The following is a 27534-nucleotide window of genomic DNA, read 5'->3' as shown; positions in this document are numbered from 1 at the left end:
GTTTGTTTGAAATCTGAGCACTGTTTACTTATATGAATTACTATAGGGACTAATCCCAGCCATACAAGAGATTTACCCAAATGCCAACCACAAATTCTGTGCAATGCATATATGGCAAAACTTTCGCAAGAAATGGAGTGATTTACAGCTGAAAATGTGCATGTGGTCTTGTGCCAAGGCAACCACAATACAAGACTTCAATGCTGCCATGGAGAGACTGAAAAGCATCAATGCTGGGGCTTGGGAGTACCTGCATAAGATTAGTCCTAAACAATGGAGCAGAGCTCATTTCAGTGAATACCCTAAGTTGGACAACTACACCAACAACAACTGCGAGGTGTTTAATGCTAAGGTTAAGAAGATGAGGGGTAAGCCGATCATTACAATGTTGGAGGAAGTCAGGTGCTACGTAATGAGGATTATGGCTAGGAACAAAAAAGCTTTGGTTGGGTATAACGGAAGACTAGCACCAACCCAACAGAGCAGATTAGAGAGGGAAAAGCGAGAGAGCAACAAATGGATGCCTCTGCCTACTGGAGATGACGCAGGAAATGTGTATGAGGTGCATTGTTTGCCAACGAAGGTAAGTGTGGATCTTGGCAAAGGTACATGCAGCTGTCGACTATGGCAAATCACAGGTTTACCATGTAGACATGCCTGTGCTGCACTGGCTTACCAGAACAGGAGGCCAGAAGAATATGCCCACAACTGGCTCACCATGGGTGCATACAACGCAGCCTATCAGATTACTATGCGTCCAGTTCCAAGCCAGGAGTACTGGGAGCACAATGTTGATACCCTCCCCATTCTGCCACCACGGTATAGAAAACCAATTGGTCGACCTACACTCAAGAGAGACAAGAGAAATGATGGCCCTAAGGAGAAGAGTGACCCTCATAGAACATCGAGGCGGATTGGGACTATTATCTGCAAGTATTGCCTCCAGGTATGGTTAACCAATTATAGTTGAGATTCTGTCCTGTTCTATAGTTATTGATAAATGTGATAACTAGTTCAAATTATGACTAATACATTTATCATTAGGCTGGTCACAATAAGAGAAGTTGTAAAAAGCGGAAGGAAGCTGCAGGTGAAGGGAGTTCTGCCCCACAAGCACCAGCAGATGATGAGGATGAGGATTTACTGGCTGAAATGTACTATGAGAAGACCTTAGAATCTGCACAGGCTGAACAGGAGGCCACTGAAGAAAGAAACGAATATGCAAGAACCAACACTCAACAAGTAAGTGCATCGTTTTAATCATTTAACTAAGCTGCCTAACAAACCTTGTGTGATAATAACTGACTTGTTCTATGGTTTGCAGCAGCATCACCCAATGCCTCCCCCACCAACTGCACAACCACAGCCACAGCCAACCAATGCAATAACCAGAAAACAGGTTAAAAGGAGAAGTGTTAAACGCCCGCCTCCGATCGGACAAAGACAGCAGCCAAGTACACCAGCTACCAACCAACCAGCAACAACTCCCTCCACACACAACTCTCAAACTACACCACATCCACTACAAGGTGCTAGTGCAGGAACAAGCACCCGGTTCATGCAGTTCATGCCCACACCTGGAGTTGTGACTCCAACAGCTACAGGTCCAGGCACATCTGATAGAGGGAGAGGTCAAGGTAAAGGTCGAGGCAGGTTACGGGGATCAAGCGGAGGAAAAAATGGTTTATCAAGCGGGAGCAGTAACTCGACCCCAATATCATAGACTAATACTGCAAAATTTGGAATCTGGCTTTTTGTTGTTTTTAGGTTACACTTGTGAGATACATAACTCTTATGTTTTTCTGATGGATTTTCATCCTATTGCTTAGTTCTGACTTAGTAAGGCTTTTTTTGAGGGTGTAAATTCAGTGACCAGTACTTGACTTTTTTTGTCTAATATCAAAATGTTTGGAACCTCCAGCATCCATATATATATATAATGAACAATTTACTTGTTAAGGCAATTATATACTTGCCATCTTTTGCCTCTTCTTGATATCACTATTGTTATTGTTACAACATTTTCGTCTTCCAATTAGTTCCTTACTCATATATTGAATAGCAAAATTATCAGGTTGCTAATTTCCAGCTTACTGTTTGATCCTTAATGTTATCAGAATCATTTTAGATTGCAGCAATAAGTTCAAACATTGTGTATCTACATCAATGTATCACATGAAAAGCAAACCAGTATAGATTAGGAACAATCCATATCATTCAAAAATTTTAACTATGACAGAACAAAGACCTCTCTTTTTACAAGTCTTATAATTTCATAACCAAATACAACTCACAAAACAGACAAAATGCTACCCCCAGTGCAACAGTAATAATCATCACTCTAATTTCCCTAATTTCACCCCTAATTTCAACCCTAAATTTGTCTATCTTCTTAGCCATAATTGAGGATGCTTGCAGATTTTCCCCCCCGAACTCAGAGTCAATCCATCATCAGGTGTTGCATAACAGTGCTCGAACTTCCTCTTGGCTAAACATCTTACCACGCCCTCCCATCCTTGTTCGAGTTCATCCACCCAAACAAAATATCTGCAATCTCTTATCTAAGAGAAAAAAAAATCCCAAATTTGTCAACTAAAACTCAGAAATTATTGTCTAACCTCAACAACAACAGCAGCTGTCCCTTACCGCCCATAGAGGACATCTGATGAACCATCTGTTAGGGTTCGTAATCGTTCCAGACTCCATCAATACAACATCTCTCCCACAGAAACATTTGTCGTCGAGCTTCTTCTCCTTCATCTTCTTCGAACTTGAAGAACTGCTGCGAGTTCCAAAATTTCCATCCGAGTTAAATCTGCGTGATGACATCGCTGGGGTTCTGAGATCACTCTGGGTTATGGTTCGAATTGCAACAAAATTTCAGATTTGGGGTTATGTTTCGAATTGGAGAAGAGAGCTTGCTAGGATTTTCATTTCAACCATTACCTACGTATACAACGTTCAGATCCACGTGGATTGGGCTTTGGGAGGTTCGAATTGCCATGTAAGACTATACAAACTCGAAGCAGGTGCCAACCCAAGCCAGGCTATTTTTGTCACACGGAGCCCATCTCTCATGGTTACAACGTCAGTTTCCTTCTACGATGGGTACATTTGTCAGCGTTCTAAACTATCATGGGTACAAATAGTCAATTATTCGGTATAATAAGTTCATAAATCGGAGGGAGACTCATTATATTAATGGAACTACAACACTATGTGTGTATATAATTCTTGTCCTCGTGGTAAAGTATATATATTAGACTATTTCCCCACGAGGAGCTCGAGTGCTTCGTACTTGAATAATGGAGTTGCTTTTTTCCAAATAAATTCTAAAATGCCTATATTGTTTGGTTAATTCAAATAGGATTAAGAATCGCATGCAATTATATTTATATTAAATTAATAATTAAAAAAATGGTTAGATAATAATTTAATTAAATTTATCAAATTATCTAATTATTCTTAAATATCAATTTTACCGTTAAGACAAAATTGTATATGAATTTTCACTTTTTAATAATAATAATAATAAGGAATGCTTCCATAAACACGCGTAAAATATCTTTTTATAAAGACGTTTACGTGTCGCATTATTATTGGACGTATTAATAAACTGATTATTTTTTAACAAGTTAGAATAAAACCGATTTTTTATAACAATAATAATAAATCCAATTTTTCTAGGGATCTAATTGTATTTTTAAATTTTTAGGGATTTAAATGTCCGCAAAAAAAAGTCAGAGATATATTTATCTTTTTATCAAAGAATTTAAAGATATTTGGTTTAGATTGTGTAATTCCATTCGATCGAATCGAATCTAATAATTATAATGCAGACAATTGGGTTTATTATTATTGCTATAATAAACTAATTTTCTTTTAATTTATTAAAAAATAAATTATTAACCGATTTAATAAAAATGTTTAATAATAACATAACACATAACACATTAAACGTCTTTTAAAAAAAATATTTTTAATATCTTTATTAAAGTGGTCCTAATAATAATATTGATACAATGCCTGCAATCGTTTGAATATTTACGGACGATCATCATCTTCTTCTAGTCCAATAGTATTAAAGAGCAGCCAAAGTTTTGACCAACAGTCAACACCTTTTCTAGAGATTTATACAATGCAAGAAACTGAGGATTTGGAAGAACTTCCAGCATCTTCCATACAGAATGGGAAGAGAGATGAAACACGTGAAGAGAAGACGGAGGATATTACTGTCTATGAACCACAAACACTCTATTCTCTGCTTATGGATAAACAAGCTAAGTTAGTCCATCTGAACAGAAGAAAATCGGGAAGAGGGAAAAGTTGTTTGATTTGCGAAAGAGGATGAGCGATGAGAGGACCATGAGAAAATGAGAACAAAAAAGTAGAGATCAGACTCTGATTTCTGTTGCTGATTTGTTGATCATGTCAGATATTAGCAATGCATAACTTGTGATTGTTTCTTGTTTCTTGTTTCAGATTCCCGAGTTAGCTAGAACCCATCCGGCACTAATGACATTCAAAAGTGTTCAGCTTTCGCCGGCAACTTGGATGGCGGTTTCATGGTTAGCATAATTCATGTGATTTTCCCATCAGGCCCTTACTGTCGATAAAAAAATGCTCTGTTGGTAAATTATAATTATTTTTATGGTTGTGATTTCTACATCGTCTTCTTAACACTTTTCAATAAGAAGTTAAATCTATGTTAAATAGGTACCCGATTTACACCATTCCGAATCAAAAAAATGACAAGGACTTAGAAGCATTGCTTCCTCACTTATCACACATTGTCCTCATCTTTTCAAGGTAACACTTAGGAATAGGTGGTAGATTGCATCTTTCATGTTTTCTCAACTGCGAAATAGGAAGAATCGAGGAACTTTTTACACAAATGAAAATTATGATACTAGACATGATGTTTATTGTGTCCATGCATTGTTTTGGATCAAGAGTGACAAAGTTATTTAGTTTGATTTACATAATTGAGTGAATGTTCATTTTGGTCCTTAGAGTTGTGTACTTACATGACTTTTCACTTCAAAAATCTTTCATTTAGAAAAATTAACAATTTAATTCCTAAAATTGAATCACGCTATACATTTCCAGGAACCAAATAATTACTTTCTTAATTTCATACGCTAAAGTAAAGCATGTACACAATTTCAAGAACCAAAATGGAGACTCGCTCCTACGCAATTGTTGTGAAACCAGGCATGATCGAATCCTCGCCAAAATCTTAACACAATTTCTTACATGTGTCTGCAGATTGTGAAACAGAAAGTGACAACATTGACACAGAGAAAGACATATATTGGTGGTGTGGTTGGGGAAGCACTGAAGGAAACAAATGCAAGAACAAGAACGGAAGCAGTGGTGGCGGCAGCATTTCTGTGCCGCCTTTCGGTCTAGCTACCTACAAGATGCAAGAAGATCTATGGCTGAATCCAGAGCCATGTGAATATGAAAGGATATCATATCTGTACAGTGCTGCAGATTCATGGTTGAAACAGCTCAATGTTTATCACCATGACTTCAACTTCTTCACACAACACCCTACACCAACAACCTTGTAGTAAATTCGCTTCATTAACTAAATTAACTACCCTTTTGGTTAGCTTTCAACTTCTGACTCCGGCATAATAACAAAATATTTCAGTTCCCTTGGGTCCAAATTCTGAGAAATGTAAAGTTTTGTAGTTAACCAGAGAGATAGAAAGAAGGGGGTAGTTTTTTTTTTTTTATTTTTTTTTACCAATCAATTTCAGTTTCTTTTGCTATTTTCTAAGAGGGTAGGAGTTTGTAGTTGTAGGTAATAACTAAATTATGATAATGTTTTGTACATTAGTTTTTTCTTTCCCTTACTTTTTATTTTCATGACTCAAACTTGATGAGACTGAAAAACGGGATTTAATGAATTCTTACACTATTAGATGAAACCAATCACTTTATATCGTTTTAAAGAATAAATTTTAAAAATATATTCAAAATCAAAACATTCTAATGTTGAGAAAATTGATTTAAAAAAAATTATTAAGAGTAACAGAAATAATCAATGTCAAATATTGTTAATTTTTGTTGACAGAAAACACTTAATTAACTAACAAAAAAGATGACATGACAAATTAAAATATTATCTAACATTGTTGATTATTTTAAAATGATGCAAACTCTAATTTCTCAAATAATTTCCTAGTCTCCGTTTCTATATTTCTCAAATAAGTTCATATTTAATTCGGTCTCTATTAATGTTTCATTGGCAACCTCTACAAATCAAATACCCTTCTAGCAGATGCAAGGTGACTGCATTTTGCATACATACATGGTTATTAGCAAACTTTCAATGTACTCCTCCTTAATAAGAGATCTCCTCCTTGTATACAACTAGATATAAGATTTAGAAATACAATAAAATCTATGTCGGTAGTCAGTACTTTGATGCTGCATTTGGTTGAATAAATTAAACGCTTCCACAACATGGCCAACTTTCACATAACCTACCATAAATAGAGTAAAATATCGTTTTTGTCCTCAACGTTTGGGGTAAATCCTATTTGTGTCCCTAACGTTTAAATCGTCCTATTTGTATCCCTAACGTTTGTAAAAGTGATTCAATGTTATCCTGTTGTCAATTACACATCATGAATGCTTTAGTTTGAGTTTTAAAAATCTCTTCTTGAAATTAGAATACAAATGTCTGGAATAGAATCGATGATCTACTCCGAAAAATAGCTCATCAAATGTTGAAACTAATTCCTACAACATTTACATAATTCACTTTTCTGGGGACATAATTGAATCTAAACACAAATAGTAGGTATAATATTAAAATCGAACACATCCAAGTGACACCTAATTGAGAATGAATACATCCAAGTGAAAATAATTGAAAAATATAATCTGATTTGTTAGTATAGTTGATAGTAGAATAACATTGAATTACTTTTATAGTTAAGGATACAAATAGGACGATTTAAACGTCAGGAACATAAATAGGACTTACCCCAAACGTTGGGGACAAAAACAATACTTTACTCTTCATATTATTCTCACGTATAAATATTAAAATTAGTTTTCATGTTGAAAAGTTTACATACTCTTCCCATAATCCATCAGTGGCATAGTACGCTACGGAAACTTTATGTACATCTTTTTTAATCATTTCAAGCTTAAATTTCTGTGAACAATTATTTTTTATACAGTAAATTTACCAAATTGTTGGAATATAGGCTCATATGAACAAATTTCACGAGTAAAGTGAAATGTGCTATTTTCATTATTATTGACTATTGATAGTGATAATAATAAAAATAATAAATAAACTAAAATCTATGATGATTGATGAAGCAAACTGTAATGTATGAACATGTCATATGACAACTTCTATATATATAGAGATATAAATACAATAATTAAAAGACCATGTCTTAACCAATTATATATATGGAATAATTCTTTAAATAAGATAATAATAATGGTAACCGGTATAACTGCAACACACATGCCATGTATGCTAATGGAAATGCAGAGAGGTATTCTAATTCTTTGTCATACCATTTGTCACAAACTTTATTAAATTAGAAAAATACTATTTACACTAAATATTTTTGACATTTATATAAAAATACGGTTGTTATAAATTAATCACTTATTTAAATTTTTTTTACTTAACAAATTAAAAAAATATATGTATAGTTGTTAAAAAAAATACTAGTATGAAAATAATATTTATTATAAAGAGACATGTAATGAAATTGAATTAAATTTGAAAATCCATTTAAGGTAACAACATTAAATTACAACATAATTATTAAAACCGTCCAGATAGTGTAAGAAACTGGACAAAGAAAGGAATTGGTAAAAACCGTAAAAATTGATTAGACCTGACCGGTTTAGAAAAAGCAATGAACCGAACAAATTTAAAAAAAAAAAAAAACCCAAGCCCCAAAGGCAAAAGGACGTCGTCAAAAAAATAAAAGAAGCCTAGCTTAGTCCTTTCTGAGCCCATCCCCAGTTCGCCACCTCTCACTCTCACCTCACGTTCCAAAACGACACCACCCGTCCACCCCCAGCTCTCTCGCCTCTCTCCTCAGCTGGTTGTGGTTGTCGACTTCTTGCTTCGACTCTCGCCATCAGCTACCTTCGCGAAACCAGAAACTGGTCCCCGATCTGGTGAGTTCTGACCGATTAGATAACCGATTCGGTTCCGAAAGTATAAATTGCAATTTAGTTTGGTTTGAAACATGTCATGTTTTGATTTCCAGTTCAGTGACCCATACTGCTAGTAGTAGCTTTTCTCCTTTATGCATGTTGCCATTACGGCATTTCTTCTTTAGTATGTATCATTGATGTACAATGAAATATACTGTTTGGCTATTCAGTTCTCACTTCTGATTTATAAGAGGGAGGGAGGGAGGGAGGAGAACAACCATCGCTTTCTCCAACTCGCTCCCTTCCCTCCAAAACCCTCTAAACTTTCTAAACTTCCAATATGAACTCACTTTTCGTTGTTTTTCACGTTATCCTGCTTGCATCTTCGGTTCATCTCACTAATGCCTCTTATGAATATTTTAAACTTGCCCTTGTTTGGCCAACAACCTTTACTCGTATCCATGCATCTGGAATGACGAAGCCAAAGATCCCAAACTATTTCACAATACACGGTCTTTGGCCTACAAATTTCTCTTCTCCTTGGCCACAATCTTGTGTTGAAAAGCCAGCGGATTATTTTAAGAGAAGCTCGGTGAGTTAATTAATTAGATTTTATCTATTTTTATTTATCTTGTTATATAATAAATTAGTTATTAATTATTTTTATGATTTGTTCTCGTAGATTGATACATTGCAAAATGGATTAAACCATTATTGGCCAAGTCTAAAATCAGAAAAAACGAACATGGAGTTATGGATTGAAGAATGGGAAAAACATGGAACGTGTAGCCTTCAAAAGTTTAATCAATCTGAATATTTTAGACAGGCTATATCTATTACAGAATTTTTGGACATTCTAGTTGTATTCAAGAAGGTTGGAATAATTCCTCATAGAACTAAAACTTATAGTGGCATTGACATTGTTAATGCAATAAAAAAGACTAAGACTCGTCGAGTTGAACCCGAAATTGTGTGCTTCCAAGATCGGAGTGATGTGTTATTGCGGGAGATTCGTGTGTGCCTGGATGCTAACTTAGCCGAATATATTTCATGTCCTGATACTAGATCCAAAGGTGTTATTTTATGCAAAACAAAGTCTAATGCTATTAAAATACCTGTGTAATATTTGTTTGTATCCAAATATTATTATTATTAAGTGTGAAAAATAGGGATCAATTATTGATTCCCCATAAATAAATATGCTTTGTATGTCCAGATATTGCTTGATAAGGAAATAAGTAATTTGTCTTATTTAAGATATTAGAATATGTTTGACTCTATGTGTGCTATTTTTGTTTTGCGGTTCTACCTACATTTTACGGTTAGTTTTTTGGAAGGGGCATACTCTCATAAATACTCCAAACATCTTTTTTTAAAATTGTTGACATGTCACATTTTAATTAGTTGTATCTAAAAAATTTGGTTAATAAATTATTCTTTAAATCCAGTTTTAAAATCCAGTTTGACTCTGTTTAGAACCGGGTCATGCTTAATTTTTTTGTGATGAGTAGTGTGTTATTTCATGTGTCATTTTTACCATGATAGTCGTATTTAATTGTTTATCTTTTGTTTGTCACGAACCTCAGGTTTCAAGCTCTGTGTTAAATTAATAAATATTTTAATCCTCTTATGATGCATTTGGTTTTTTATTTAAAGGATCGAGCTAATGAGATATACAAGCGGGTTGAAGATCAGAAGTCTAGTAGATGAAGAAATCATGATGCATTATTGGTATGAATAATCAAGCTGTCAAAGCTACCAAGCCTTTAAAGAACCTTTTGTAGCCCTTGAAATGTAGAGCAGAAGAGAGCAAAAAGGCCATATTTACAATTACATCTTAGATGCCATGGAAGCATTCTGTTTTGACCGTATTTTTTTTAACCACTCTACTTGATATTAACTCAACCGTTCATTTTGGTTCACCCTCCCTATTTGATGATTAATTCTTGGGGAATGAGGGGCCATTGATATAAAAAGTTGCTCGACCTTCTAAGAGTTCAAAAGGACATAAGAAATAATGTACTAATCATTTTCAGTCGTACAAGCAAGTTTTTATCTCTCACCAACAAATTAACGTTGTTTAATTAGTGGACTAATAATAATTAAACCCAAATCGGATATGCATGGGCATGGCTCTTGTATAAGCTCAATTTGCTAGTTTATATTGTGCATAAAATGGTAATTGTAACGTGTGTCGCTACACTCCACAATGTCACTTAGAAAGAATCCAAGCAAAGCAGAGTGCTACTACAAGTTGAAGCCTCTCGGTTTAAAAGGGTTAAAGTTGAAGTATACACAACTTGGGGCAAGAGAGAAACTATGTCTAGGTTCCTTAATAACTGAATATAGTACTTTCTTGATTTAGTTCATTATCAACAGACTTATCTGAATTGTAGCCTTAGTTTAACCGTAGCTAATTGAAAAGTTTTCTAAGTTCCTTAATAAGTGAATATAGTACTTTCTTGATTTAGTTCATTATCAACATACTTAAATGAATTGTAACCTTAGTTTAACCGTGGCTAACTGAACAGTTTTAATATATTAAGACCATCACAGCTAAGTTATTCTCTTCGTACATAATTATAATATTTAAAGAAAGATAGGATAGTAAATAAAAAATCCATTATTTATATAGATAAACAAAAAAACGTATAATATCAATTCAATTTTAAACTTCTACATAATAACAAATAAGATTAATACATTCTTGTAAATACAACAAAAGATTCAACAAATACACATTTGTATGTGGCATGTCACCAAAGAGAATAAGCACTTCATTCTCATTTGCCATTCTACCAAACCAAGTCAAATAAGTAACTAAGTAGCCAAGCCAGGATCAATTAGGCTCTTTGAGTAAATAGAACTAACATAGTGATCTGAATGGTGGAACTTCTTCTGAAGTGATTCTAATCTCCAAAGTTAGTGAACCCTGCCTCTTTATACAGACATAATGCAACTCATAAAAATCCAAATCTTGTGCACAATGACACAATGTCATTAAAACAATTCAGCAGCATGTTTGTCTTGTTGGTGCTCATCAAATTAGGAATTGATGGTGTCCATTTGCGTCAAATCCATTTTAGGCTTTTGGTCCTAAATTTTCAAACAAAATGATATTAGCTTTTATCTAATCTTAATCTTGTATGTAGGTCAACTTCATACTTACAATTCAAAATATAAAATTCCAAACCTTACTTATTGGCAAGGCCAACTTCTAACCTCCAACATATTTAATAAAACAAAATCTCACAAACAATTATGACATAACATTTTCTTATACGCGTGAGTTAAGACACATTATATACAAACGAACTAAACACAATTCTAAAACAAAAGAGATAAGTTTAGAAAAACCAACCTGAAACTCAGCCATCTTGTCCTTCAGTTTTTTTTCCAAGGAACTGCAAAAAAATTTAATACAACAGATGGAGATAACATTAGTCAAACATTAAGCAAATAATAATTATTGTATAATACTCGTACTACTTCTTTTTTTCTTTTTCTTTAATTTTTTTTTTTAAAATTTGTTCCCTTCCATAAACCAATCATAAACCAAAACAAAGCTAACCCAAAACAGAATCACAGAGAAGGCCACTTCATTACTATTCAGTAGTATATACACCTAAATGAATAATTTTCTAGCCTAATAAGAACAAATTTCCAGTCCTCAAATCTACCTGACTACAAAACGTAGTATTTTTGGAATTCTACAAAATGTAGTGCAAGCAGGGATGGTCTTGCAGATTCAATTCATAGAATACACAAACAATGCAAAAGTAATTCAATTCGCAGATTTCTACAGCTAGATAAATGCAAGCAGGGATGATTTCAATACCACAAATTGCAGTATAACCATCATCTCAATAAGTTATGAAAGTAAAAAAATTATAAAAAAATCTCAGGACTTCAATTCATAGATTAAAATTTAACACTACTTATCTATGAAAAATTGAATATTGAATGTACAAATCAGTTATACATTATGCAATCACGACACGAATTAAGATCAGAGCGACTAACCAAGGTCACGGTGGCAAGCTAACGATGATGGGGTGGTTGTCCAGGCGGCGGCTAGAGAACCTATCTTCAGATGGTCCTGCATTGGCAAAAGGAGAGAAGATGGGAACACAGTGGAAAAGAAGATTGGTCCTGTGTTGGCTAAACGGCGACTCACTCAGCTTACAAACGCTACGACGGCGACCCTGATGTCGTGCTTGACGTGCTGGTCCTGCGTTCTGCGATGGGAGAAGATGAGTGGCTACTAACTTCAGCTTGCGACGGCAACAACGAGGTCCTGGTGCGAGCGTTAGTTGGAGTAGCGGCTCCAGCTGAGAAGATGATGGTTCCCTAAACCGAGAAGATGAGCAGATGAGATAAGTAGATAACTGAACCCTAATTTGATTTGGCAAAGGGTACACTTGGAATTAGCAATTTTGAATGTGGGTATTTTGGACAGAATTGTAGTGACTTTATATAAAAAATATTAATGTTTAAAATTTAATTTATCTAATTTTTAATTGAACTAATTTATTCGATCTAATTTAGACAAAATTAATATAATTTAATTAATTATGTTTATGTGTGTTATAATTTAATTAGTTAAAATAAAAAATTTATAAAAAAATATTTTAAATATCTTTATGTAAAGGGCCTCCTTTCTAAAAATATGCTATAATGAGATATGGTTTTATATTTGTCAAAATCAATAAGTAAATAACTAAATATTATGCAGGGAAGTTTCTCATAAGTAGGTAATAATACAACATTACAAAGAATGAATAAATTCCCAATGAGTCTAGCTGTATATAAGAAAATAATATTAAAATCTTTGAACCTTATATTCTTTTCTTTGCTTATTCCCTTCCTGATTATTAAATTTTTAAATTTTTTTTATTATTTTATTTGTTGTTATTACATCATTTAATATTTTATTAATTTACTGTTTTATTGAATTTTGTTGTTACTTTTTTATACATAATTGAATAAATATATTTCTATCAGTCAAATTTTTTATTGTATAACACTTTTCTAAAAGTAGTGTTTGTGCTTGTGTATAATGTTACCAAAAAATTGATAACAATAAAAAAAATCCTGCATTCTTAGATAAAAAGAATGTTAAACAGAGGATATTAAAGACTTACTTGTAAAGGAATTCTATCCTAAGAATAACATTGCAATTATTAACAAAAACCAATGCTTCAGGATGATTAACTCTAAATGCATCTCCAGCAGGTTTAAATTCTTGAAACAATCAAGTGGTAACACACAACTTCGCTCTTGTAACTCCTGCGATAAACTACCATAGTACATGATTATTTGTCACAACAAAAATAACGATCAAGTTATAATTAAAACTTATTTTAAACATTTAAAATAAAATTTAATCATATTAACTATTAAAATTTTTTTAAAGAAATGCTAAAGGGTCAGCAAGTTTTGGAATTTGTAATTATCAATTATTAGTCATCATTAATATTTTTAATGGTGTAAAATTTTATCTCATAATAAAAAATTATTTACTTTTTTTTTTGCTAGTTAAATATTAGTCAAATTTTAATAAAACTGCCGGCCTCCTAGATTTTCTCAATTTTTTATACAATTTATAAAGGTTAGACACAAAAATATACTTAAAAAAATGGTGAGAATCGTCAAAAATCAAAGGTGTTGTTATGTTCTTATTATAACAAATTGTATATGTATCATGTATCGTTATTAAAATTTATTAAATGTATATTATAGTAATAGTAATACATATGAAATTAATCAAAATAATAAGTATTTTATTTCATGGAAATAAAAGACAGTTTAGACCAAAAAATTTATGTGCAAAATTCCTCGATCTTTTTTATATTTATAATTTATAATTTCCCTAAAAGAGAAAAAAAAAAGAAGAAAATTGTGAATATGAATTGTTTTTTTAGTTTTACACTGCCAATTGATTGAATAAGAAAAAAATTCATATTTTATAGCGCAATTCAATCGATTGTGTAACATTTACAATCAATTAAATTATAAAAAAATTCATATTGTCAAGCGAAATTTAATTGATTGAATTACCAACAAACACAATTTCACTAATTTATACAATGTAATGAATCAATGATTAAAAAAAACTCGTTAATTCACGTTACTAAAATATTTATGGAAATCACGATTAATGGAAGATGTATTTCGTTGTTGTTTTTGTTTTTAATTGTTAATAATATTATAAATGAATAATAAAATAATAAATTATAAAATAGAGGATAGATTTTATAATTAAATAATATATAAAGGATTAAATTTGTAATTAAAATTAAATAAAAATTATTTAGTAATTATTAAAAACTTAAAAAATATGTTTTATTATTGGACCATTTAATAGTCCAAATATTGTAAAACCATCGAATCCTATCCCTTCACAATGTAATACAAATTAGTCTATCAAACCAATTTCAACTACCAACATGAATATTAAAATTAGTTTTCATCTTAGAAAGTTTACACACTTTTTTCATACCCAGTTTAAGTACGATACAAAAGCTTTATGTACATCTTACATTTAAATTTTTATCTTTACTAATCAATTAATTTCTTTCGTGAAAGAGATGAGGCTTTCCTTATAAATCCATGTACTAAATATGAGTGTTTTGATATTAATATTGTGAATTACTTTGCCCGTGATGACATCAAAAGAAGCCAATTCATTGCTGTCATTTCTGATAAAAAATATTACATCACATTTGTTGCCCATTCTCACGGTTGGTATACGAAGATCGGAAAAAGGTCCAAGTGTAAATGTGAAAAGCTTCACCCAAGATTCTTTCACACCAACTTCACCCAAAATGGACATTTCAATGCGACTATCCTCATCAAAAGAAGAAATCAGAGTAACAGACTCGTTGAGCACTACCAAAGATCTCGTAGGGTGAGCATCATTTATTTGCAGCCAAACAATTGATGTGGTTTGAAACGTTTCGGTGCTAAGATTAAATGACACAAGTACCTGTTCTTCGAATCCATTAGTGACAAACTCGCTACCCCACCAATGACATACTCCATTCAAGTACACTACAGAAGCTTTATTTATATTTGTCGTCTTAGTCATTTCAAGATCAAGCTTCTTCCAACAATTATTTTTTAGACTATAAATTTGCCAAATTCTTAGAGTAGGCTCTTCTAAGAACATTCCATTATAAACATACATATAATATGCACAATGAATCACTTTATAGTCATCATTCACATTATCATAACCAAAACCCTGAACTGTTACATGACCATGAAAGCCGGGCTCATCATTAATAATAATACTCGGAGGAATAATTTTACGCTCGTCGGTTTTAGGGTTCCAAAGTCCTATTTCTATATTAGTACCAGCTTCTACATAGTGACATATAATGCCATTAACACAGTCTAGAACACAGCCAGGATCATCATACCCCTCAAACAGACTTGGCATAGCTAATGTAACTATATTTTCATATCTCTTTCCAGAAAGCAAATGTACATTATTTCCATAAACGTTTCCAGTGCTTTTGGAACACTCTCTCCATAGAAGCAGAGGCGATGAATGAGCAGATTTAGATTTTAAATTCTTATAGTACATGCTCTTAAAATCAGGATTCTTAAGTAAATTTAGCCAAGACTTTTGCACACAATTAAATCGCTTCAAAGATTTAACAGGTAATTTTGCTAGAATTTCCAATGCAAGATCATTAGGAATCTGATCGCTGTGGTTTGCCATTTACATAAAAAAAAAAAAAAGATGAAAACAAATAAAGGATAGGATCTTGCGCTTGTGTTGTGCCTTGCAAAATATAATAAAAAAAATTAGAATGCAACATACAAGTTTAGAAAATTTTAATGGTATTACGTTTTTATCGCTCTAGAAAGTTTAGAAAGTTTTAATGGTATTTGTTTCTCTCCTAATCAAGATCTCTAATATATAGGACTACATATCAAACCAATCAAATTGATTGATCGAAAATATATATCACAAACTTAAATAGGATAAAAAGGAAGCCGACATAACTTGTGAGCACTTGAATTGTATTTGTAATCACAAACATAAATATATAACTATTACTCATTACACTTAGTTTATTTCTAAATAATATTGGATTCTACTAGTTAAAAAAAAAAATAAAGAGCCTAAACTAGAAATAACTTAATTTAGATTAATTATAGAATAAAAAACCTAAACTAAAAATAGCTACTTGTCATTGATGTTTTGCATGTACAAAATAATAAAGTAAATAGATCTTAAAAGAGATCTTAATTTAGATTAATTATAGTATAAAAATGTAAATTTATATAAAAAATACAGGGATTTATTTTAAACCATAAAAATTATTATTTATAGTACTAATAACACTATTAGCATAACATGACTGTTTTCAACTACAAAAATATAATGTGTACAAAATAAATTTTTAAATAAAAGAGATGTATTTTTTATTTATTTAATTATTATTACAGTGTGATAAATATGGATCAATTATTGATTTTTAAAAATAAATAAATATAAAAATATATTTTATCATCTTCTAGATTATTATTAGGAAATTTCAGGAAAGAATTATAATAAAAGAACACATAACTAAAAAAACGATAAAATTTTATGTCCAATTCAAAATTTTAAGACATTAAATTAAGGTTTAATTATTCTGTTGGTCCCTATAGTTTCACTAAATTTTTAATTAGGTCCCTATACTTTTTTTCCTTTCAATTGGATCCCTACACTACTATAATTTTGTAATTAAGTCCTTCCTAGTGTAAAAAATATTAGAGTTAACTGAATATTTATTCGCAAATTGAAGGTATTTATAATTAAAAACTTAATTAAATCTTTGACCGCATGCATTCTGGTAAAAATATTATGTTAATTTTAATATTTTTAACATGAAAAGGATGTAATTACAAAATTAAAAGCAGTATAGGGACCCAATTGAATGGAAAAAAAGTATAGGAACCTAATTAAAAATTTGGTGAAACTATAAGGACCAACAGAGTAATTTAACCTTAAATTAATAAGTCTTTTATTTTATATACTCTTTGCTTATTCATATTTTTTTTTATGTGAGATTAATTTTTTATATTCGTCACCTTTACAACTTTAATAATAGTATAATAATAAAATAATAAAAAAATTAGACGTAGAAACGTTTCGTAATTAGATGTATCATTATTCGACTTTTAAATTATTATTATAGACATATTTACTCGATTAAAAATTGACATATTATTATATTCTTTAATTATATAACATTGTCATTCTGATATATTTTTTGTTAAATTTAAAATTATTCAATTTTTTAAAACTGATATTTATAATTATTTCAATCTTATATATTAATGATTGTTGTCAATTGATCATGATAAAGGTATTACTTGAAACCGAAGTGATAATATAATAGTAAAAATAATAAAAAATAAACAAAAATAAAACAAATTGTAACCAAACTCCATGATGATTGATAAGCAAATTGCAAAGCCTAGTGGACATATCATATGATCATGTTCTATATATATAGATAAATGCAGTAATTGAAAGATCATGTTCTAGCCTATATTATATATGGAATAATTTTTTAAATAAGATAATAATAGTAATTAACTACAACGAGCACTTACGCACATGTCATGCATGATAATGAATATGCATGTCTAGACATGCATTCTAATTCTTTGTCATCTGATTTATCTCAAACATCATCATTAAATTTGAGGATCTATTTAAGATAACAATAGTAAGGACAAGAATCCTTGAATATATAGGAGTAGGGTGGAAACAGAATGTGAAAATATTTGGGAGTGATAAATACTTTTTTTAGATATTTTTATTATTTAAAAAAAATTAAATTATTAAATTATTTTTTATTACTTTATACACTAATTTATATTTCTATTACATATTACAATTCTGTATTATTAATTTTTTTTAACTTGTCAGTTATATGATAAAGAAAATAATATAAATTATTAACGACTTCTATATTATCATAACTACTTATTAATGCATATAATAGATACGATTGAACGTAATCCAAGGAATAAATAATAACAAAATTTAAACATATTCTGAATTTATAAAATATAATTGATTTATAAATACACCACAAAAAAATTATTGAGTAAAGTATTGTTTTTGTCTCCAACGTTTGGGGTAAGTCTTATTTGTGTCTCTAACGTTTAAATCGTCCTATTTGTATCATTAACGTTTATAAAAGTGATTCAATGTTATCCTACTATCAATTATACTAACAAATTAGATTATATTTTCCAATTATTCTCACTTGTATGTATTCATTCTCAATTAGGTCTCACTTGGATGTGTTCGATTTTAATATTATACCCATTATTTGTGTTTAGATTCAATTATGTTTCTAGAAAAGTGAATTATGTAAATGTTGTAGGAATTAGTTTCAACTTTCGATGAACTATTTTTCGGAGTGGATCATCGATTCTATCCCAGACATTTGTATTCTAATTTCAAGAAGCGATTTTTAAAATTCAAACTAAAGCGTTCATGATGTGTAATTGACGGCAGGATAATATTGAATTACTTTTACAAATGTTAGAGATACAAATAGGACGATTTAAACATTAAGGACACAAATAGAATTTACCGCAAACGTTGAGACAAAATCAATACTTTACTCAAAATTATTCTATGCACTGAAATACTACAGTAGCTTTTTCCTTTTCCATTTGTGTGGTGTGTGGTGTGTGTATGTAAGGAGAAAGGGGTAAATGAAGGAAAGAAAGGAACTATAATGCGGATGGTACTCTAAAATCAGTTTAAATATACAGGACAAATAAAGAAAAATAGGAAAAATCCTAACAAGTCACTGGATATTACCAACTTAATTCACCACTAATTCTAAATCCTTACCATGACTAATCCTATAATCTACTCCTCAAATTTAATTCTAACAAGTCACTGAATATTGCTAACTGACCACTCCAATTCACTTTCCTTAAAAAATGGTATAAAAGTTTTTACTGTTTCCTTCTCTATAAAATAATTTAATAATTATATACAATTAAAAAGATACACTTAATTTAAGATAACGAGAGTGATACATAAAAAATTAGAAGATTTTAGGTTTAATATATGTAGTGATAAATATAGTTTATTAGTTTAAATATAAATATATATTTTCATATAGTTATCAATAAAATTTTATCGTGCTATTAAAATAATTTGATTTTTTGTAATTATTATTAACTTTAAAAACTATATATTATTATAATAATAATAGCATACAAATTTTACACTTCTATCATGATTATTCAAATATTCGAATGGTCTTAATGCATTAAACTTAATTTTATATTACTAGGTATAGTTTAATTTGCTCCAATTTCTTCTACGTATTCTAAAAAAGTAGCAACTCATGCTACTTCTAATAATAATTTATTGTCCGTTCAGTACTTCAGTTTACCAACATGCTACTTTTTGTGCGGAAAGTATTTTTTTTAGTATAAGAAATTCGGTAAATAATTATAGTATTGAAAGAATTTTAAGTATATTACCTATATCAGTGTTTTAATAAAAAATATATATAATTAAAATTAACGGTTAAAATTATTAGAACACCAATATTTTAAATACATTTAAAAACTTTTTTATTGTGTTAACTATTAAGTATAGACTTGTTTCATTAATTATCATTCAATGGTTATAAATCTATATAAAATTATTAATTTGAAGGTCTGTTGAGTAACCCATCAAGATTAAAGGTTGAATTATTTTGGTGTATGGTACACTCAAAGTTAACCAATATATAGGCTGCGTTTGTTTACAGAGACAGAACACTGAGACAGAAACACTGAGACACAAAATCGTATTTGGCAGAGGAGACATGAACAGAGACAATGTGTCCAGAGACACTGAATTAGTGTATTTTGTGTCCATCCTGACAGGAAGGACACAGAGACACTAACAAGGGACACAACTTATTTTTTTTTCTTTTATTATTCTTGTTAATTTTTTATAATTATATTTTTTATTGTTATATTTTTTATTTCAAATTTTTTGAATGAAAAAAATGAGAATAAATTGAATTTTCATAATTTATTCTAGTTTATCACTAAACAGAATAAAAGAACACAAAATTTTGTGTCTCTGTCCATCAGTGTCTTGTTCTGTCCTGTTCTCAGTGTCTTGTCCTATCCTGTTCTTAAAAACAAACACAGCCTAAAAGACGGAACCTAATTTTCAATCTTTATTTACAAAAAAAGGGTTATTATTTAATTTGGACTTTCTTTATCAATTGATAGTTTAAAGTTTGTTGTCTACAAGATCGGTATGCCGAATTGACTAATTATTATTTTGTCACGTGTATAAACAGTCACTTGCCATCACTTATTTTGGGGACGTCTCTTGATGGTAGTTTTTAGTCTATTTATCTATTTTACTTCTTAATTTTGAGTTTAGTTTGACTCTAATAAAATAAAATATGGACACAATTATGTAATTAGGGTTGAAAGTGAGTCAAGTTAGTTTATAAGCTAATTCGAATTTGACTCGTTAATAGTTCGATAAGCTAAACTCGTGAGCTGATGAGCCAAACTTGAACCTAGAATTAAGCTCATAAATTAAATGAGTCGAGCTTGAGTTTGGATAAACTCAGCTCATTAACTCGTGAGCTGGCTCGATTATATATATATATATATATATATATATATATAATCTTAACTATTTAAAATTTATATTTATTTTTTATATATAATTTTAATATAGGACATAAATAAAAAATTTATAATTTATTGATAGATAAACAATATATAAAATTAATATTTTTAAATATTTTTTAAAATATATAAGTTATAATTTATTGATATAGAATTATAGATTATGTATTTATGTTTCTCTTATTTGAACCAGCTCGTGAGCTCGAGTCAGATCGTGAGCTTTCGGTGAAACAAATTTGAGCTTAACAAATAGGCTTGATTGTTAATGATTCGAGTTATGAGTCAAGTTCAATTTTTGTGAGTCGAGTTTGAGCTTAGTCTAGCTCGACTCAAAAACTAAAATCGTTAAAACTAACTAATGCTATAATTTCACACATATCGATCAAAAAATATCAGCAGGCTTTTTCATATTATTTCCATTTCTTAATTGAAAAATTGAAACTAAAAAAAAATTTAAATTAAGAGATTTTTGAACTGAGTTACTGAACTAAAATAAAGAGAGTCAGAGAGTAATTTCAAAAAGAAAAAGAAATGGAGTTTTAGGAGATGGTGCAGAGCAGAGCAAAGAACCAACAACGACGCAGGATAGAAAGAAACAAGAATTTTACTAGATACAAATGTAGATTTTTATTTTTAATATGGAGGAGAGATTGGTGTGTTGCAGCCTTATGAAGAGTACAAGAGTTTTACCTGCATGTGGTGTTAGGAGAGTACAACTCGGACCGAGGGAGTTGGATACAGGAACACGGAGGGTCCGTTTTCTTTTATACCAACTCACATGTTCTAAAAAATATTTTGTATACCAATTCGGAGGGTCCGTTTTCTTTGTATTAAAAAAAAAACTAATCGGACAGTCCGATTTATTAATGGTAAATTTCAATTTTTTCTCTCTCACAATTCGGACAATCCGATTTGGTAATTCAATTTTTTTAACAGAATTCGGATGGTCCGATTTCTTCTGTCCCACATCCATGTATAGCACCCCCATCCTCCGTAGCAATGCATAACACACACGTATGGTATATCTAAATTTTTTTAGCCTACAAATGTCTATACCTTGAAATTGTGATTAAAAAAAGTGAAGGATCCGGAGGGATCCACGGGAGCTGTTTGAAGCGGCGCCGATGGAAGGTTTGCGAGGGCTGGGGTGCTCACCAGCGGAGAAGGATCCTGAGGCGAGAGGGTTGCCGCTTAAACTCGGGGATCCGTCGGTGGATAAGAACCCGGAACTAGAGGAGATGGTGGGGGGCGGAGGACCGATCGATGGGGTAGGAGTTGAGCTTGATGGGGGAAGGGTTGCGCAGGAGGGGACGGGAATCAGGGCGGCAGTCCACCGGCAGGAGCAAGGGGCGCAGGATGGGATAAGTGAGGCCGGCTTGCACGATGAGGGATCCCAAGCGGGATTGAGCTGCCTAATGGGGAAGGATGGTACCTCGGGAGCACAGGGAAACGCAGTGAGGGACGTCCCGGAGGTGGCTGCCTGTGGCAATGCCCGGGGGGCAGGAGCAGGGGCTAGGCTGGGCACAGTTAGCCATTTAGAAGGCGAGGGGACACAGGAAGAGCAGCGCCAGGAGAATCAAGCAACCTGGGCATTGGCTGTGGAATCAGGAGTGGTTTTATGCGATGAGGAAGAAGATATTATGGCGATTTTGCAAGCACAAAATGAAGAAATAGCAGCTAAGAGAAAACTGGCGAAGCAAAAGGAAAAGGCGAGAAGGAGTCGACCAAAAAATAAAAATAAGGTGAGCAAATCTTTATTTAAATGATTGTGAGCTGTTGGAATATTAGGGGGTGGAGGGGGGACGGTAAATTAAGCATGCTGAAATCTTTGAAAAATAAATATAATTTGAACATGTTGGGATTGCTTGAAACAAAAAAAGAAGTGATTACTAAATATGAGGTCGCAAGGCTTTGGGGATCTAGTACTGCTGGTTGGGAGTTTGTGGAATCTGCAGGAATGGCGGGGGGTCTGCTATTAATTTGGGATGAAGGAGTGTTTCAAGTAGATCAAAGGTATAAAGGTGAGAGGTGGCTGTGTGTTGAAGGCGTTTTAACAAAGACCAACTTCCGATGTGCTTTCTGTTTGGTGTACGGGGCGCATGGGAGGGAGGCAAAGAGGGGGGTGTGGGAGGAACTGAGCTATGTGGCGGGGTTGTGTCAGATTCCTTTCTGTTTTCTCGGAGACTTTAATGAAATTTTACAAGTAGAGGATCGTAAAGGAGCTACTAGCTTGATGGCGTCATCGGAGGAATTTAAGGAATGGGTGCGAGACATGCAGTTGATAGATTTGCCTCTTACTGATAGGAAGTATACATGGTTTAGGGGGCGTTCCTGTAGTCGGATTGATAGGGTGATGGTTAATGTTGAATGGACTGAGGTGTTTCCGGATATTAGGATTAAGGGTGGCCCAAGGGGATTGTCTGATCACTGCCCAGTGATCATGGAACTAACAAGAGTAACGGGGCCCCCTAGACCATTCAGAAGTTTAGACGCCTGGTTTACGCATGAGGGATTTCTGAGAATGGTGAAGGATGAGTGGCGAAGCCTCGGAGAAACGCAGTTCCCGTGCAAGCTGAGGGCTCTAGCAATACAACTGCGGCAATGGCACAAGGATAACTTCCGGGACATGGATAAGAGACTCATGAGGTTTGAGGAGGAGCTCACCAAGCTGGACAATTCAGTCAGTGATGGAGTTTATGATGGTACAACGGAGGCTAGAAGGAAGGCGCTTGTGAGCTTTTGTTCAAAATGGTATATTAGAAAGGAAATGCACTGGAAACAGATGTCTCGGTCTAAGCATGCTGCAAACATGGATAGGAATACCAGATACTTTCATAACATTGCTTCGGCCAGAAGACGGAATAACAGGATTGATGCTCTGATGTTACATGGAAGACTTGTGCGGAATCAGGCGAGAATAAAAGGTGCGATTAGAGGGTTCTACAAGGATTTATATCGACAGGAATATGTTCCGAGGATTGGAATCAGAGATGGGTTAGTAAAGTGTATCCATAGGGATGAGGCTGAAGCTTTAGAAGTGATGCCGACGGATGAGGAAATTAAGGAGGCTGTGTGGGACTGCGAATCTTCCAAGGCCCCAGGGAGTGATGGGTTTAACATGAACTTCATAAAGAAATGCTGGGATGACATTGGGCCGGAATTCACTGCTGCGGTAATGGGGTTCTTTCAAAGTGCGAAATTGCCAAAGGATGTCAATGTAACGTGGGTGACACTAGCTCCAAAGTTTGAAGGTGCAAAGGAGGTGAAGGATTTTAGGCCGATTAGTATGGTGGGGTGTGTGTACAAAGTGATTTCGAAAGTGTTGGTGCACAGGATGCGATCTGTGATGTCGGGACTGGTTGGAGAAACTCAGACTGCATTTGTAAAGGGAAGAAAAATTCATGATGGTGCACTCATAGCCTGCGAGACGGTTCATTGGCTGAAGACTCGGAAAAAGTCAGCAGTCATTATCAAACTGGATTTTCAGAAGGCCTATGACAGAGTGAGATGGGATTTTGTTGACATTGTGCTACAGAAAATGGGCTTCGGCCAAAAATGGAGGAGCTGGGTGAAGGAGTGTGTTACTACGGCCACCATGGCAGTCTTGGTAAACGGGGCACCTTCCAAGCCATTCAAGATGGAGAGGGGACTAAGACAAGGGGACCCACTTTCTCCATTGCTATTCGTATTAGTTGTAGATGTGTTGCATAGGATGTTGGGGGAGGCTGTGAGGAATGGCCGCATTGCTCCACTGCTGGTAGGGGGAGATCTTATTGAACTGTCACACCTACAATTTGCAGATGACACTATTTTATTCTGCCCGCCGGAGACTGAAACAATTGTAAACTATAAGAGACTGTTACGGTGCTTTGAGTTGATGTCTGGGCTGAGCATTAACTTTGATAAATCGAATCTGATATCGGTGAACTGTAAGCAAGGATGGATTGATCAGGCATGTGGACTGCTGGGATGCCAACAAGCTTCTCTACCGGTTAGATACTTGGGAGTTTCTCTAGGTGCGAATCCGCGCTTGGTGAAGACTTGGAAACCAATCATTGATAAGGTGGAACAGAAGCTGAGTTTGTGGAAAGCCAAGGTTTTGAATAAATCAGGTAAGCTGGTCCTTATCAAATCGGTGCTGAATAGTCTCCCCATCTACTACCTTAGTCTATACAAGATGCCGAAGGCGGTAGCGGACAAGCTGATTGCTTTACAACGGAACTTTATGTGGTGCAGGGAGAACGGGAACTATGGTATACCTATGGTAAAGTGGGAGATAGTTCAGGCTCCAAAAAAGGTTGGGGGATTGGGGGTTGGTGATGCAGTGTTGAGAAACACAGCGCTTCTGTTTAAGTGGTGGTGGAGGTTTTCAAAGGAGGATTGCCCGCTGTGGAAGAAGATTGTGTGTTCGTGTAATAAGTTGAACCCGGATGTCATGTTAGCAACTCAGCCTTTACCAGTAAAGGGTGGCCCTTGGAAGGACATATGTCAGCTGAATATAAAAGAACCGCGGATTCGTGATAAAGTGGTAAGTGGACTGGCAATGGAAGTAGGCAATGGTATGCAGACTCGATTTTGGGAAGATAACTGGGTTCAAGGTGGTACTCTGAAAGGAAGTCATCCGAGACTCTACTCTATTTCCAGTCAGCAAGGACTTGTCATCGGGGAGTGTGGTTTTTGGGATGGGCTTGATTGGATTTGGAATTTTCAATGGAGGAGGGCACTGTTCCAATGGGAGCTGGAGCTTGTCAATCAACTGCATGAGAGGTTAAGGCCAGTGAGGTTGTCATCAGGTAGGGAGGACAATGTGGTGTGGAAGTTTGAAAATAAAGGTATTTTCTCTACTAGTTCTGTGATCCAGGCTATACAAGCGGAGACATTATCAGCTGAGATAACGAGTTATAGCTTCACGAGTTCCATTTGGAAAGGTTTCGTTCCTCCGAGAATTGAGCTCTTTGGGTGGTTTGTGCTAGTGGGTAGAGTTAACACCAAGGAGCGGCTGACTAAACTAGGAGTCAACATTCTGGGGGATAGTATGTGTGTACTGTGTACCAAGGAATTAGAATCTGTTGAGCATTTATTCCTTAGGTGTGAGGTAGCATGGCAGGTGTGGTGCAAGTGGCTGATGTTACTAGGAAGGGAGTGGGTGATTCCCGGAACTGTTAAAGAAATATTTGAGAGTTGGCATGGAATGCATAATAGACAACAGGGGAAGAAGATGTGGATGTCAGTATTCTTTGCAGTGATTTGGAACATCTGGTTGGAACGGAATGCACGAATCTTCAAGAATGCAAGAGCAAGCCTGGAGGTCATACACACAAGGACGTTGATGAGCTACACGGAATGGAGTGGTGGTGATCCTGGGGGAGGATGAGAGTACTGGGGATAGTAGGGGTTGGTTTATTTGTTGGTAGCTAGTTATGTGTTTTCTTTTTTCTTTTATTTGCTCCACGTTAATGTGTTGAGCTTCCTTTGTTTCAAAAAAAAAAAAAAAGTGAAAATATATATAAAAGAGAAAGACTAATACTATGGTGCTAAAAGAAAAATTTTTCAGTTGGTGCTGAGAGTATGTGTCATAGGAAGAAAAGCAACACGTGTTTATCTTGTTGATAGGACAACTCTGCAGCTTAGTCAGAGAGTGCTGTATGAGGTAATTAATTAGTTGATATCCAACTCATGCGTTATCAAGATTATTATAGTCTTGGGCCTTTTTTGATGGTCCAGTAACAATTGGGTAAAATAATTGGGCTGATATGATGGTTTGAAATTTTTGGTTATATTATTGAACAAAGATAAAGTGATTAAAATATATGATGGGATGTATCGGCATGGAATTATAAAGTTTTTTTTTTAAATATTTTTTTGGAAGTTTTTTATTGAGTTGATAATTTTTGGTCAGTTTGACATAGTATGGAGTTCCTTTTTTTTTTTTTAATTGAGGGAGATGGTAATTGTTAATTTAGTTATTGAAATTGTCATGAAAAAAAAAATTGTAAGAAAGAATTTATTATACTAAGTGTGTGTTTAGATTGAAGTTTGTAGATGAGAATTTGTATAAAATTGATTTTGATTAACAATGAATTGAGATTAGCGTGACTTATGTTTGTCAAGTTCTTATATCAAAATAAATTTTAGTAAATTAAAAAGTGGTTTAGATTATATTACTCAAAATCACTTTTAGATAAAAAATTATTAAAAAGAATATGAATTTAAATAGTTATTTGATATTATGTTATCTTTTTATTTTAGGTATTTAAATGAATTTTATTAATTAAGTTTATAATAAAAAGTAATATTTACTTATTGAATTAAAATTAGCATAAGAAATTGACAAAATATATTTTATATCAAAAACATAAATAATATATGAATAATATATATATATATATATATATATATATATATATATATATATATATATATATATATATATATATATATATATATATATGGAAATATACTTTATGAAATTAGATTACTCATCATTTATATAGTATTGTTTTATTTAGTACTATTATGGAATATAAATATTACTTTGATATGATTTTATTGTTAGTTATAGTTAATTTTTTTTATTTATTTTATCATTTTTAGTAGGATGAATAATTTATATTTTAAAAAAATTACCATGATAAACATAATATATAACCATCACAGTTACAAATTTTAATAGAGGTAAAGAAATAAGTTTGTACACAG

At 32.9% G+C, this 27534-nt stretch overlaps 3 protein-coding genes and 2 long non-coding RNA genes across 6 annotated transcripts; 3 read left to right on the top strand and 2 right to left on the bottom strand.

Moving 5' to 3' along the window:
- The first annotated feature begins 154 nt into the window (after positions 1 to 154).
- LOC148566311 (uncharacterized) lies at positions 155 to 1723 on the top strand. Its single transcript, XM_088486171.1, has 3 exons — positions 155 to 946; positions 1045 to 1242; positions 1325 to 1723. Exons 1-3 carry the CDS (start codon positions 155 to 157, stop codon positions 1721 to 1723), a joined length of 1389 nt encoding a protein of 462 aa, XP_088342297.1.
- Positions 1724 to 4042: 2319 nt separating this feature from the next.
- On the top strand, positions 4043 to 5772 carry LOC107642188 (uncharacterized). 2 transcript variants are annotated; one of them, XR_001620635.3, is made up of 4 exons: positions 4043 to 4387; positions 4483 to 4631; positions 4717 to 4809; positions 5269 to 5772. It is a non-coding gene; the product is annotated as an uncharacterized LOC107642188 (long non-coding RNA). The 2 variants fall into 2 exon arrangements; XR_015883672.1 differs by having other exon boundaries at positions 4483 to 4809.
- Positions 5773 to 7334: 1562 nt separating this feature from the next.
- Positions 7335 to 9389, top strand: LOC107642187 (ribonuclease S-7-like). Its single transcript, XM_021103146.2, has 4 exons — positions 7335 to 7358; positions 7993 to 8172; positions 8633 to 8743; positions 8834 to 9389. Exons 1-4 carry the CDS (start codon positions 7335 to 7337, stop codon positions 9272 to 9274), a joined length of 756 nt encoding a protein of 251 aa, XP_020958805.2. The 3' UTR covers positions 9275 to 9389.
- A 1369-nt stretch (positions 9390 to 10758) lies between these two features.
- LOC107644660 (uncharacterized) lies at positions 10759 to 12596 on the bottom strand. Its single transcript, XR_001621369.3, has 4 exons — positions 12329 to 12596; positions 12175 to 12250; positions 11513 to 11555; positions 10759 to 11247 (listed from the first exon to the last, which is right to left on the bottom strand). It is a non-coding gene; the product is annotated as an uncharacterized LOC107644660 (long non-coding RNA).
- A 2120-nt stretch (positions 12597 to 14716) lies between these two features.
- On the bottom strand, positions 14717 to 15880 carry LOC107641451 (F-box/kelch-repeat protein At3g06240-like). Its single transcript, XM_016344943.3, has one exon. The coding sequence runs from the start codon at positions 15878 to 15880 to the stop codon at positions 14717 to 14719; it is 1164 nt and encodes a 387-aa protein (XP_016200429.1).
- Positions 15881 to 27534: the final 11654 nt, after the last annotated feature.

The sequence above is a fragment of the Arachis ipaensis genome, chromosome B5 (genome assembly GCF_059453495.1).
Source record: "Arachis ipaensis isolate K30076 ecotype BB chromosome B5, ASM5945349v1, whole genome shotgun sequence".
Classification (NCBI taxonomy): domain Eukaryota; kingdom Viridiplantae; phylum Streptophyta; class Magnoliopsida; order Fabales; family Fabaceae; genus Arachis; species Arachis ipaensis.
The sequence above is the reverse complement of the archived record's forward strand: the minus strand, read 5'-3'. Positions and strand labels throughout refer to the sequence as shown.